Raw genomic sequence first — 13555 nt, forward strand, 5'->3', positions numbered from 1 at the left:
AGTCCTGACAGTTATACTCAAACACAACCACAGCTTTTCACAGGTTTTTCCTCAGCATAAATCCTGCTGTTTCAGTGGAAACATTTGTTACTATGAGTGCTCAAGAGTGCAAACCAATATGTCAACTCTAACAAGTGTATTTGTCACTGAAACCATGAAGAAACCATGAAAAGTACATCTGAAAAAGCTCCCCTTTCCCAGGCAAGACAGCCAGACTGGAACCCACAAGTGTCAGGTATAAAATGTTTTATTTAAAATGCAAAATATTTGTAAAATGTATGCATAGACATAATAAAAAATAACCCCTCACATAAGTAGGTACAAGATGCTACCAGGTTTGGACAGTCATACCAACAGAAGAGGTATGTAAGATTTAAATGGCTGCATAGTAAAACCGCTGCACAGCAGCAAAATAAAAACATTCTCATTTACAGAGAGTCCCTTTGTACAGTTGCAAAGTTGCACAGAAACAGTTCTCCAGATGTTGGGATACTTGCTGCTTCAGGGCAGCACATCTGTACACCACAGGCCAACATGTTCATTTTTACCCATGGCCCAAAGTTTTCTTATGATGCATGCTGCCTATTCACCAAATTCCTCAGTGCTGATGCCTGTTTGTTCTTTTCCAACATCACCTCTTCTGGTTTCTGAGGCACAGCCTCCTCTTTAGTCAGGGGGAGAGCAAGTTTCTTTTCTTCCTCCTCCTCTTCCTCCTCCTCCTCTGGCCTCCCTTCAGAAGTGAAAGGGCTGCAAACTGTCTCCACCAGGCCAATAACTACCCCAAAGAATGCCAGGACGCTCCCCAACATGTACAGCTTGACCATTTTCCCGTTGGGTTTCTGGCTCATCATCTCTTTGGCAAAGGGGATCAGCTCTTGCATCGTTTCCATGGCTCAGCCAGAGAGATAGGCAGGCACCTCAGGATGGCAATGATCTACAGAACAAAAGAAGAGAGAACAAGCACATAAGTAACAAGTTCAGACCACAAAAAGCACTTTGCAGCCTCAGCTAATCTCACTTTGAAGAAACATACCAAGAAGCACAAAAGGCTCAGTATTCCAGGGGCTACACAGTGTTATCACTACATGGTGGTACTACTAAACTATATGTGCCACATTGTCTGTCTCCCATGTGTGCACTTATAATGTCATTCAGGTATAACCCTCACCTCCTGCATGGCCCAACATACATGAAAGGGCAAAGACAAGCAAAATACAAAAGATAGACAAAATAGACCAATACAACACATTCAAGCTATTTTTTTTTTTAAAGCAGAACTTTTGCATAGGCTTGTAAAGTAAATTTGTCTCAAGCCTCACTTGCAAAACCATTAAAAATAATCTGTGTCTTATTATTAAACAAATGCATCCTTGACTAGCAAAGGCTTCTGGGTGCCTTCTCCAGACAGCCACATCTAAAATTCAAGAACACCACAATCTTAAAAAAACCAACCCACAACCCAAATCCAATTCTATATGTTTAATAAGAGCCAGTGTGGCACAGTGGCTGGAGCACTGGACTATTGACTCTGGAGATCAGGGTTCAATTCCCTGCTCAGCCATGAAAAGTGACTGGGTGACCTTGGGCGAATCATACTCTCTCAGCTTCAGAGGTTGGCAATGGCAATTCCCCTTGGAACAAACCCCAATTTATTTATTTAGGGGATTTGTATCCCACCTTTCTCCCAAAATGGGATTCAAGGCAGTTTGCAATAGTTTCAAAAGCTAGAACTAAAAAGCTGGTTGCAAAAGTGAAAAATAAAAGTTGCTGTTGTGTGCCTTCAAGTCGTTTCTGCAATCCTATGGTGGAGATCCTATCATGGGATTTTCTTGGCAAGTTTCTTCAGAGGAGTTTTGCCATTGCCGTCCTCTGAGGCTGAGAGAGTGTGCGGCTTGCTCAAGGTCACCCAGTGGGTTTCCATGGCTGAGCCGGGATTTCAACCCTGGCTTCCAGAGCCAAAGTCCCAACACTCAAACCATTATACTATTAACCATCTCCAATTGTTTTTCTTCTTCTTCTTCTCGGATTTGGTTTGTAACATCTTGCCTGATGGAAGAAGGCCATGGAGCTTTGAAAGCTTTCAACAAGTACATTGTGCATTTCCAGTTGGCCAATAAATGTATCACTGGTGGACTTTTCATTATACTATTACTAATATTAAGACAAAAGTTACAAGCAGATTCATTAAAACCAAGGCACACAGCATGTGTATATATACTGTATATATATATGCATACTGTGTGCCTTGGTGTGTGTATATGTATGAATCCAATGAAATAAAATAATAGTAATTATTATAATAAAAGAGGCCGCATGCGTTGAGCTCTGGACCATGACTCTGGAGACCAGAGTCCGAATCCCTGCTCAACCCCCACTGGATGACCTTGGGCAAGTCACACTCTCTCAGCCTCAAAGAGGGTGGCAATGGCCAACCCCCTCTGAAGAAACTCGCCAAGAAAAAGCAAACCAAACAAAAAGCCATCATAGCAGGCTCACACCACTTTCGGGTCTCCGTAAGTCGGGAGACCACCTGAAAGCACACAACGAAACAAATACCAATAAGCATCTATACACACATAACAACATGCCTTACCTTGGGGCTTTTGTTGCACAGAGAGTGTTGCCACGTACCAGAGAGGGAGGCGGGTCTGGCGCCAGGGAGGGCGCTGGCTGGCTGGGCTGCTGCTGCTGCGGCTGCTCTCCCTTCGCCAGCCAGGCAGCCCGGGGGCTTTATAGTCCGCCTGTCCGAAGGCCCCTCCCTCTGGGCCCTGGCTGCAAGGGCAGCCGGCCAGCCTCCAATGGAGTGGCCCCATGCGCCGAGCACGCCGCCAACACGCCGCCATTGGCCCCCACTTGCCCCAGGAGGAGGGAGGAGGGAGGAGGGAGAGCCCAGTCACCCTTGTCTGCCTCTCCCTCCTGGGAAGGGGACAGTCACGTAGTAGTAGACACCTTGCCAGGGCCTGGGAGGCTGTGGGGAGCAGGCAGCCTGGACTGGCCACAGGGCCTCCTGTTCCAGGACACAGCCACACAGGCTCCCTTTCAGCCTTCTGGCCCAGGGGGGATTTTCCACAAGGTCCTCCATTTTGAGCAAGAAGCACCACCACCACCATCATCATCATTGTAGCACCTTTTGGGACTCATTGAAAGCAAGAAATGGGCAGCAGGAGCTTTCCTAGACTTCAGTCTACATCTTCAGATGTATTTGCTATTATTATTATTATTATTATTATTATTATTATTATTAATTAAGAGATCTTGTAGCACCTTTGAGAATTGCTGAAAGAAAGAAATGGGCAGCATGAGCTTTCGTAGACTTCAGTTTACTTCCTCAGATGCAATGCAGATAAGAAAAGATAAAATTGTATCAAACATTTTAAAATGAAACAAGATCCCAAGCCAGTCCTATATGTACCATTCAGTTTTAAAAAGCATGGGTTTGTATTTCTAGCAGTGGTTTTAGTTCAGGGTGATCATAGACCCTCTTTTTCTAGGACCTGCCCATCCTTTCAGCCTTCTTGTCCAGGAAGAATTTTCAAAATGTCCTTCATTTTGCAGTGCCTTGTCCTCCTTTGCAGAGAGGACAGCTGGTCACTCTAGGTTAAGCTGACCTTCCCTCTTTCCCAGGGTGGCCAGAGGTCTTCCTTTTCCATCTTCCATTTCAACCTTCTGTCCAGGAGGAATTTTCAAAATGTCCTCCATTTTGAGTATGACTAAGAAGCATGAATTTACATCTGGTTAGGATATCTGGTCACCCTACCCTAAGGCAAACCTATCATAGGACTTCCTTGGCAAGATCTGTTCTGAAGGGTACGTAGAGAGATCTTGCAGCACCTTTGAGACTAAATGAAAGAAATTGGCAGCGTGAGCTTTTGTAGACTTCAATCTACTTCCTAAGATGCATTTGCAGATGCATCAGAGGAAGAAGACTGAAGTCTACGAAAGCTCACGCTGCCAATTTCTTTCAGTTAGTCAAAGGTGCTGCAAGATCTCTCTACGTACTGATTCTACAGAGTAACACGGCTATACCTTTGTTCTGAGGGGTGTTTGCCATTGCCATCCTCTGAGTCTGAGAAAATGGAACTTGCCCAAGGTCACCCACTGGGTTTCTATGACTCTGGAGATCTGAGTCTCCAGAGTCATGGTCCAACACCATACAGGCAGGCATTTCAGGAGGGCAATGGTCTAGAGAACAAAATGGGGGAGAAGAAGCACATGAGTAACAAGTTCAGACCGGGAAGCTTTTTTTCAGCCTCAGCTGACCTTACTTAGAAGAAACACAACACAAGCACCCCTTACAAAAGGCTCCCTGTTCCAGGGACTACACAGTATTCTTGTTACATGGTGGTACTACTATCCTGTTTGTGCCACATTCTCTCTCTCATGTGTGCACTTATAACGTCATTCAGGTATAACCCTCACCTGTATGGCCCAACATAGACAAAAGGGCAAAGAGAGGCAGCACTTCAGTACTAATAGAAAACATTCAAGTTATTTTTTTTTAAAAAAAATCAGAACTTTTAAAGGCTTTTAAAGAGAATTCATCCCAAGCCTCACTTGCAAAGCCATGTGCAAGCCAGCCATGTAAGTATCAGATGGTATATTTCAGAGAACCCTGCTCATTTCTTCCAGAAAGCTGCCTCACCTGAAAGGATATGGATAAATTCTGAGGAGGTTTAGTTGGTGACTATCACACCAGGGAAAATTGGGGGTTTATACAGACATTTTCCTGGGACAGTTGTGCGATCGTGGCAAAGATTTTTCCACGATGTCACGATTAGAGAGGACTTATCCCAGGAAGAACCAGGAATGCTCCAGCAACAAATCATTTATGGGATTTCCCCGTGAATGATTGTTGCTTAAGCATTCCTGGTTTTTCCCAGGATAAGTCCTCTAATCACAACGTCGTGGAAAAAACTTTGCCGTGATCGTGCAACTGTCCTAGGAAAATGACTGTTTAAACTCCTGATTTCCCCCGGGTGATAAAGTCCAATATGTTGTTTGGCGCTCTTGTGGTTGCTTACATCCAGAAAACCTATCCAGGGGTTGGTCATCTTGGCCATATTTGATGTTGTTATGTGCTCAGAGTGACCAGATGTCCTAGCTGCAAAGAAGGACAAGGCACTGCAAAAATGTATAACATTTAAGGAAAATGTAGAACCTGACAAAATAAAAGCTAAAAACACTCCTATAAATGGAAATTCATGTTTCTAAGTCATGATGAAAATGGAAGACATTTGGGGATTTTTCCTGGACAGAAGGTTGAAAGGGAGGACATGTTCTGAAAAATGAGAACATCTGGTCATCCTGTGTGTTCCTTCAATTTGTGTTAGAGTTATGGCGGCCGTAAGGCAGAGTTTCCGTGGCAAGTTTCCTCTTCAGGTTTTCTCGGAGGGGTTTTACCATTGACACCTTTGAGGCTGAGAGTGTGACCTGCCCAAGGTCAGCCAATGGGTTTACATGGCCAAGCAGGGATTTGAACCCTGGCCTTGGAAGTTATAATCCAAACAGTACACCATGCTGGCTCTCCTGGCCATTTAGCAAAGTGCAATGATGTCCAAAATCCATGAAATGCTGATACCTTTATGGAGCCAATTTCAAAATGCAAAAATATAAACAGACAAACAAATATGTTGCAAGCTTTTGTGGCTCTACTGGCTTCATCATCAGGCAAAGATGTTAAAAATCAAAGGGGGGGGGGTTAATGTGGATGTTAGTAACAAGCCTGCATTTTGTCAAGAAGTGTCTGTTCTCATTGCATGTGGCATTGGAGGGGTCATTCATGAAGGTAGGCTATGTAATACTCCAGGAAATAACATTTAAGTTCCATTAGCAAGACAAAAAGAGATACTCCTCTTGGATTGCCTGGAATGCTTCACTTGCTCCAGGCTGAAGAGTTAAAGGGCACTCCTGCCCATAGGACAAAGCAACAACAACAACAACAACAACAATCAATCAATCAATCAGGTCATTCAGACCAGCTCAGAAAAACAGCACAGAGATCTCGTGAAGGCCTCTGCTGTAGCGGCACCACTGGAAAAAACAGTTTCATTTGGAAGATTACAGGCCTGTCTCATGATGCAGGTATAGGTGTTATGAAACCATCTATTAAAATTTTGCTCTTTTAACAGCTTCAGTGTTTCACAGGTAGCTGGTTTCTTTACTCTTTTTCTCCATTCTGTATCTGTCACAGTCGAAATGCACAAAATGGCTTTCTGGATGTCTTTCAAATGCGAGAACAAGAAACCTTTTATTCCAGTTCCCAAACTTTCGTCCTCCAGGTATTTTGGACTTCAGCTGTCAGGATTACTGACTGTTGGCCAAGTTGGCTTGAGCTTCTGGGAGAAAAAGTCCAAACCACCTGGAAGATCAAAGTTTGGGAACCATTGAGAACAATCAACACCTTTTCCCACTAATTTTTGGTTTTAGCTACTTCCCTATGCGCGCGCACGCACGCGCACACACACACGCACACACACACACAATGTCTCACACACTTCTGACCTGCTATGAGACTTTCTGTATTTTAGAATTCAACCATTTATTTGATTAGATTATATATTAAATGTCTATACAATATATGGGATACCCCCATCCTTAAGAGAGTTCATGGCAACATACAGTGAACCATTGCTATTTTTGCCTTCAGAACCATCTTGTGAGGTATGATAGACTGAAAGATTATCTTGGTAGCTTCATGGTTAGGCTGGCCATTTAATCCAACTTTGTCTATGCCAAACCCAACTCTCTAGCCCCATAAACCACAGTTCAGTAGCATGACTTTATATGATTTTGTAATCCACCTGTATTCATAAAATTGCTGTTCCGACTGTGCTTAGATACTGTGGCTCTCCAATTAGATGTCCAAACACACACACAGCAGCTTTATCATAGTATTCATTCAAGAATTCATGCCCTCACTCTTTTTATCCCTTTGAGGTAGGTTAGTTTTTATTCAGTCATGGACCTCAGCTTCCAGAAATCCCAGCTATTTTGGCAAGCAGTCAAGAGTTCTGAAAGATGAAGTCTAGCAACATCCATTTGGAGCTCCAAAAATGGAGAACTACTGGTTTAGGTGAGCAGGTAATCTGGCCCAAGGTCACTCAGTGTGCATCTACACTGTACAAATAATGAAGTCTGACACCATTTGCCATGGCTCCATCCTACAGAATCCTGGGATTGGTAGTTTTGTGAAGCATCAGCACTCTGGCAGAGAAGGCTAAAGACCTTGTAAAACAACATACCTCAGGATTCTATAGGATGGAGCTACAGCACTTAAAGTGCTGTCAAACTGTATTATTTCTACAGTGTAGATGCACCCTCCGTGAGCTTTACTTAGGATTTGAATTGAGGCCTCCAGAGCCCTAGTCTAGGTTTCTAACTATTACACCACACTAGTTCTACATAGTTTTGCTGTGCCAAGGGCCATTTATTTCAATAAAATGACCGCATTCAGACTCCTAGTAAGGTAGAGACTAGCCACCCCAAAACAGATTTCTCCAGTTCCTTTCTCTTGACTCAATTTTTTTCAGGTGAAAAGCAAGCTACCCATTCTAGTATAACTCTGCTCTGTTAGGAGACAGCCTCCTTCCAGTGCATAGGGCATGAGTCTCTCGGACATTACTCCCGGGATCTGTATTCTATTTCTGTCCGCCAAGCTGCAGTGCAACCTTGTGCAAGCCTGTGTGCCTCCCTCTCACCTCTCACCCACTGGCTGTGTTGTCTTATTTGGACAATAAGGGATTGTGATTCCACGTGCTGCTTGTCCGTCTGTTGCAAAAGTGACCACTCATTGCAACTGAGACCTTGCATCTTGATTCAAATAAGTGAGGGTCAAAAAAGTTAAAAGAACTTTCCAAATGAGCAGGCAGAAGAAGGCACAGGGGTCAGGGTTTTGTCCCCTGGTTCTATACCCCAACCTGAGTATCCCAGAGGATACCTCACATCTGACCCACAGCATATCCTCTGCTTTTTTGAGGCCAAGGAGCACAGAAATGCCTGGAGGTTAAATGGGAGTGTGTGTCACCAAGCATGACTGATCTCCTGGAAGCATTTCTATTAAATGTGGCTGGGAGAAGTTACTTTTAAAAGGATGTTTTAAATTACCATTCTGACTGGGGGGGGGGGGGAGATTCTGGGGATTGTAATAAAAATAAGTCAGTTTTTCATGATCTGATTTTAAGTGCCTGAATGTGATTGATAATCTAAGCCTAAAATCAGGAGTAGGTAAGTATACATGAGATACTGGGATCTTCTGAGGGGCCACAGAGATGATCAGGTGGGGGGAACCCCAAAATTGAAAGTCTACTTCTGATTTTGAAACACTGGGCTTTTTATGTTAAATAGTGCAAAGGGTCTCCAAAACCCATTTCAATGGTGAACTTAAATTTCCTTTTTTGCATCCCTTTATCCAGTGGACTTTCCTTCTCTGATCATGAAATCATGGAGACCAAGTAATTATTAATGGTTTCTTAAACTCACTGCTGGAAGGTACAGCACATTCTGTGAAGGGGACTCTGGGTTTTTCTCTACTCCTTTCACACTTCTTTGCCAAGATGAGTATTTCATCAGTTGGGTAAAGCCAATTACATCAGCTTCAGTAACACCTCTTTTAACCTCAAGCTGCTATTAACCTCCTTCACATAAATAGTAAATGCATTCTATTCTTTGAAAGGTCATAGCTCTGAAAGATGGCAGCAATCCACAGACAATGCCAAAACTGACGTAAGGATTAGATCAAAATTCACGTCTCTGGTATGGCCAAAAGTGTATTGGTCTACAGGCCAAACTGAACAGGACTTTGTCCATGCTATTAGCAAAAAGAAAGTAGCTGGTTCAGAGGCCCAGATCTAGAGTGGGACCGATTGTACCCAGGATGACTTTAAAGGAGGATGGCTTTAACTTTTTCTTCCCTGCTGAAGTCATGATTCAGATGGTGCTTTCACCATCTACTGATTGATTTGCTTTCTCTCCATATTCATTACTCTCAAAATGATAAAACACATCACAATAATATGCGATCAACTAGTTTCATTGACAGTCTTGTACCTTTAGTATGTATAACTAGGTAACAGTAAAAATATCAAGGACTTTAAAGACTAGCAAATGTCTTGTGACATCAGCTGTTTGTGGTCTAGTTTGTTAGGAGGGACACCCAGAATGTTTATGGGGGCCATGGCAGGTATGATGTTGAGAAAACTGCTACTGTCCCCAGGAACGACCCATATATTGGGGAGTTGCTGGTGAGTAATTCTGACTGTAAATATGGTCTTCCTGTGTTTGATAGTAAAGTTGTATGTTCCCTCCCTCTCTCCCATCACATGCCACCACCAAACTATTTCATAGGTTACTGAGATATACCAAATGGATGTGAGGCAATGAGTAATGTTAAAGAATTCAGAGAAAGAAAGGAAGATGAATGGACAGTGTGGAGATATGATGCATGATAGAAAACAAACAAACCTGGACTTATTTTCTGCTCAGCTTTCCACTTTCCTGTATTTGTTTTGCATTTGGGCTGAATAGAAGCGAGCTTGTTGTTTGCCTTTGATTCATTTTCTCATTTCCTGGCTTTTTTATTTGCTAGTTAATTACAAGTCTTACATTCTTTTGTATATTCTGAAGACTTTCCAAGCATCTATTAAAACATGGCAATCCAAGGAAAATTCATATTGTGAGAAGACCACCAGCAGCATCACCTCCCCAGCATATACAGGTTGTGGATCTAAAAACCTGAGTTCTGAAAGATCCAGGCAGAAAAAGAAGAGAGTCAGAAAGATATCCAATGTATTACCAGATTAGTCTTTTTGGGTGATAATATTTTATAAGGATGGGATTACTATGGAGTCTGTCCTTGTGAATCTGATGAAAACAAGAGGGATGAGTATCATCACCTGACTTTATTGTGACATCTTACTATGAATTGGTGACACTGAGTTTGGTGACACTTAACTCTGAATTTTCAGGTGACTGTATCCAGCTGTTTCCTATAAATCAGGTGTGAATCATGTGGTTGTCCAGATGTTGTTGAACTTCAGCTTCCAGTGTTCCTAACCACATCTGGAGGGCCATATTTCCCAACCATAATACATGTGGGACAATACAGAGCCCTTAAGAACACGCTAATTCAATTGCCATAGAGAAGAGCAGTACAGTGGTACCCCGGGTTACGAAATTAATTCGTTCCGCCGCCGCTTTCGTAACCCGGAATACTTCGTAAGCCGAAAAAGCCATAGGCGCTAATGGGGAAAAGCCGCGATTTCGTGTGAAATAGCGCCGAAAAGCACCAAAATTTTTTTCGTAACCCGAAAAAACCTTCGTAACCCGGAACAGTTTTTTTAAATGGATTTTTTTCGTAACCCGGAAATTTCGTAAGGCAGCGCATTCGTATCCCGGGGTACCACTGTAGTCCCTTAGTACCGTCTTCTAGAACTAATTATAGCGATGGAAGCAGAACAAATGAAGAGTGCCTCTGATCCACCTCGGAAGGCTGATCCACATTTACACTAACTTTTATATGCTTTGGCTGAGCAGAAACAGAACATAGCCTCTCCAGTCTTCCAATTGTTTCAATATGCCCTGGTCACACACTTGCTCTTTGTTCTCAGTGTCATAGAAAAAGAAAATATGGCTTCTCTGACACAGGTTAATACAAAGATGAAATTAATTTATTTTCACTGAGAAACGTATATAACACACATCAAGATTTTCCTGCAGATCTCAGAAGTTTCATTAACTATTGAGGACTTAATTTAGCATTCTAACTCGTCCAGTTCAGATTCCCAGAAAAGTCATGTTTGCGATTTGCACCTTATCTTTCTAAAAGTGATTTCTACCCTGCAGTTCACTAGATATCAGAGCATTTTGCTTCTTAAGAAATAGACATACCAAACACATTTTTCTCCTTGAACAGACCTTCTTAAAGAATTAGTAAGGCTTTTCTGCCTGTGTGATTTCTCAAACACCTGTGTGACACTAATTACATATATTGCCCTTGAACTTTCCCTGTCTATTTTCAAATGCCTTTGTAGTTACCTTTTGTGTTAATTCTCACTTTTCAAAGCATAGAACAGGAAATATGTTTTAAACATATTAACTGTCTGTAACCTTTGATACCACGTTGGAGGCTGAGATAAGAGGTGTTTTTTTTAAAAGAGAAGCAGTCAGTCAGACAGACAACATAGCTTTATAGACCTTGCAACTCTGGGAATAAATACAGTGGACCCTTGTTATACGCTGGGGTTTGGTTCCAAAATCCCCTGTGTATAACAAAATCCGTATATGCTCAAGTCCCATTAAATATAATGACATAGCGAAATGGTGTCCCTTATAAAAAATGGAAAATCAAGGTTTGATATTTAAAATTTATACTTTTTTTGAATCTTTTCAAACCGTGTATGCTTGAATCCGTGTATAAAAAATCAGTGTATAAGAAGGGCTGACTGTATATGCAACCCAAACTTTAAAAAACTGCAGCCTATTCTTACTAGAGAGGGCCCTAGTCATATATTATCTGGAACCAAATGTGGGTTTGCAATCAAGTATACTGTACATTGTTGTTGTTAACTGATGTCAAGTCAACTTTACTTATGGTGATTTATCAGTGAGATACTTCCAAGTCACTCTGTGATCAACAGCCCTGCTCAGGTTATGCAGACTCAGGGCTGTGGCTTCCTTGATTGAGTCTATCCATCTACAATGCAGTCTTCTTATTTTCCTACTGCCATTTACCTTACCAAGCATTATTGTCTTTTCTAGTGAGTCACGTCTTCTCATGATCTGGCCAAAGTATGACAATCTCAGCTTAGTATCTTGGCTTTTTTCACTGTCCAGCTTTCACAACCATGTATAGAAATGGAAAATACATTGGCATGGGCAATCCTACCTTTAATATTACATGATATATCGTCACACTGTTTTGTTTTGCTTCTCTTCTTTCCTTTATTCCTTGTAGCATTTCATCTGTCATCCATGTCTTCTCTCTTCTTTCCTTTATTCCTTCTAGCATTTTATCTGTCATCCATGTCTCTTTAGCAGAGATTCTTAAGTATTTTACCAAAACAACAAATTCCAGGATTCAGTTGCATGGCAGTTAAAATGATATCTATCTGCTGTAATGCTCTGGTGTAGCACTATGTCTTTATGAGATGAGACAGTCTCTTCAGACACAACAAAGACCCTAATTGTGAAGTTTGTCACTAGTTTGTAAATTATGGCATGGTACATACAGCCCCAAAAGGGAGGGCTGGAGGCATCTGCTTTTCTTCTGGAATGATGCTGCAGCAGCCAAACTGCGTGGCATCCCTCCACAGTAAAAAGAACCCAGAAAAACCAGGTTCTTTTTAAGGTGCCCTGCACATGCCACAAGTACTCCATTGGTGCACTGGTGACGTAAGTGATGCACAGCGACATCTGTACACTGCATGTTGCTTAGTTCATGAGGGCAGCCCCCATTGGACAGAAGGCTGCCATGATGCCAGAGCCAGCATGTCCTAAGGCTCTAAAGCATGCGGTTGCTGCACGCTTAAGAATCCTATAATTGGCCCAAGGACAGCGCTTCCTGCCTGTCTGTCCTGGGCCTCAGTTAGCATTCATCCTCCCCATGAACAAACTAGCTTGTGCCACAAGCAAGCCAAGGCTAGGGGTGTAAATTGTCATGTAAATGTGACAACTGTGAACAGAACATACACTGATAGATTAACACCATACCTCTCCTCTGCCTACAGTTTGTTGATAACACTGTTGAAGGCTTTCATGGCCAGTATCTATAGTTTTTTGTGGGTTTTTTGGGCTATGTGTTTTCATGGCACACTATATTTATTAACACAAGTGTCCCCCACTAGTTCACATATAACAAGTGGAATCTTCTCAGAGAGAGTTTTGATCCTAGAAACTGACTTTTGGTAAGCAGATTTATTGCTTTCACACACAAATGTCCTCTGGTGGACATTTGCTCCAATCAGCCAGGACTAGGTTGGCCACAGTCAGTCAGAGGACGTTTTGTTTAGCTGCCCTTAGACTGTGGAATGACCCACTGGAACAGATTTCACTGCTAAATACACTGCCTGAGTTTAAAAGAGCATTAAAAACTAGTCTCCTCCAGCAGGCTTATCCAGATGATTTTTAAATTGTGAATTTTAAATGAGAATTTTTAAAATATGTCCTTTTAAAATTATTTTTAAATTTGATTTAATTTGATTTTTAAAATTGTCCTTTTAAATTGATGGGTATTTTAACGGATGTGTTTTAACTGATATTGTTTGTCTGTTAATTGTTGTTGTTCCCTGCTTGGATCCATGGGGAGAAGTGGGTAAGAAATAATAACAACAACAACAACTAACTGACTACAGTAAGGATCTGAAAGACCTGCATCAACTTCCCCAGCCTTTTGAAGATTTAGGATAAGAATCATGATTTGCATCTTTCTGGATCCTATTGAATTTTATCCCAGATCGTCAGAACTCCTTTTAGCTGCACCATGCTTTCACAAGATGATATCAAAACAAAAAAGTTGGAACACAACAGCCTGGCGCAAAAGCTGGTGATTGGTAATGATACT

At 42.0% G+C, this 13555-nt stretch overlaps 1 protein-coding gene across 1 annotated transcript; it reads right to left on the minus strand.

Moving 5' to 3' along the window:
* Positions 1–231: 231 nt before the first annotated feature.
* Positions 232–1869, minus strand: G0S2 (G0/G1 switch 2). The gene has a single exon (XM_042463690.1). It carries the CDS (start codon positions 888–890, stop codon positions 567–569), a length of 324 nt encoding a protein of 107 aa, XP_042319624.1. The 5' UTR covers positions 891–1869; the 3' UTR covers positions 232–566.
* Between the last annotated feature and the right edge of the window lie 11686 nt (positions 1870–13555).

This window comes from Sceloporus undulatus, chromosome 4 (assembly GCF_019175285.1).
Source record: "Sceloporus undulatus isolate JIND9_A2432 ecotype Alabama chromosome 4, SceUnd_v1.1, whole genome shotgun sequence".
Classification (NCBI taxonomy): Eukaryota; Metazoa; Chordata; class Lepidosauria; order Squamata; family Phrynosomatidae; genus Sceloporus; species Sceloporus undulatus.

What these genes read in the sequence shown, in the direction of transcription:
- G0S2 (XM_042463690.1), bottom strand. Translation starts at nt 890, where the DNA reads ATGGAAACGATGCAAGAGCTGATCCCCTTTGCCAAAGAGATGATGAGC.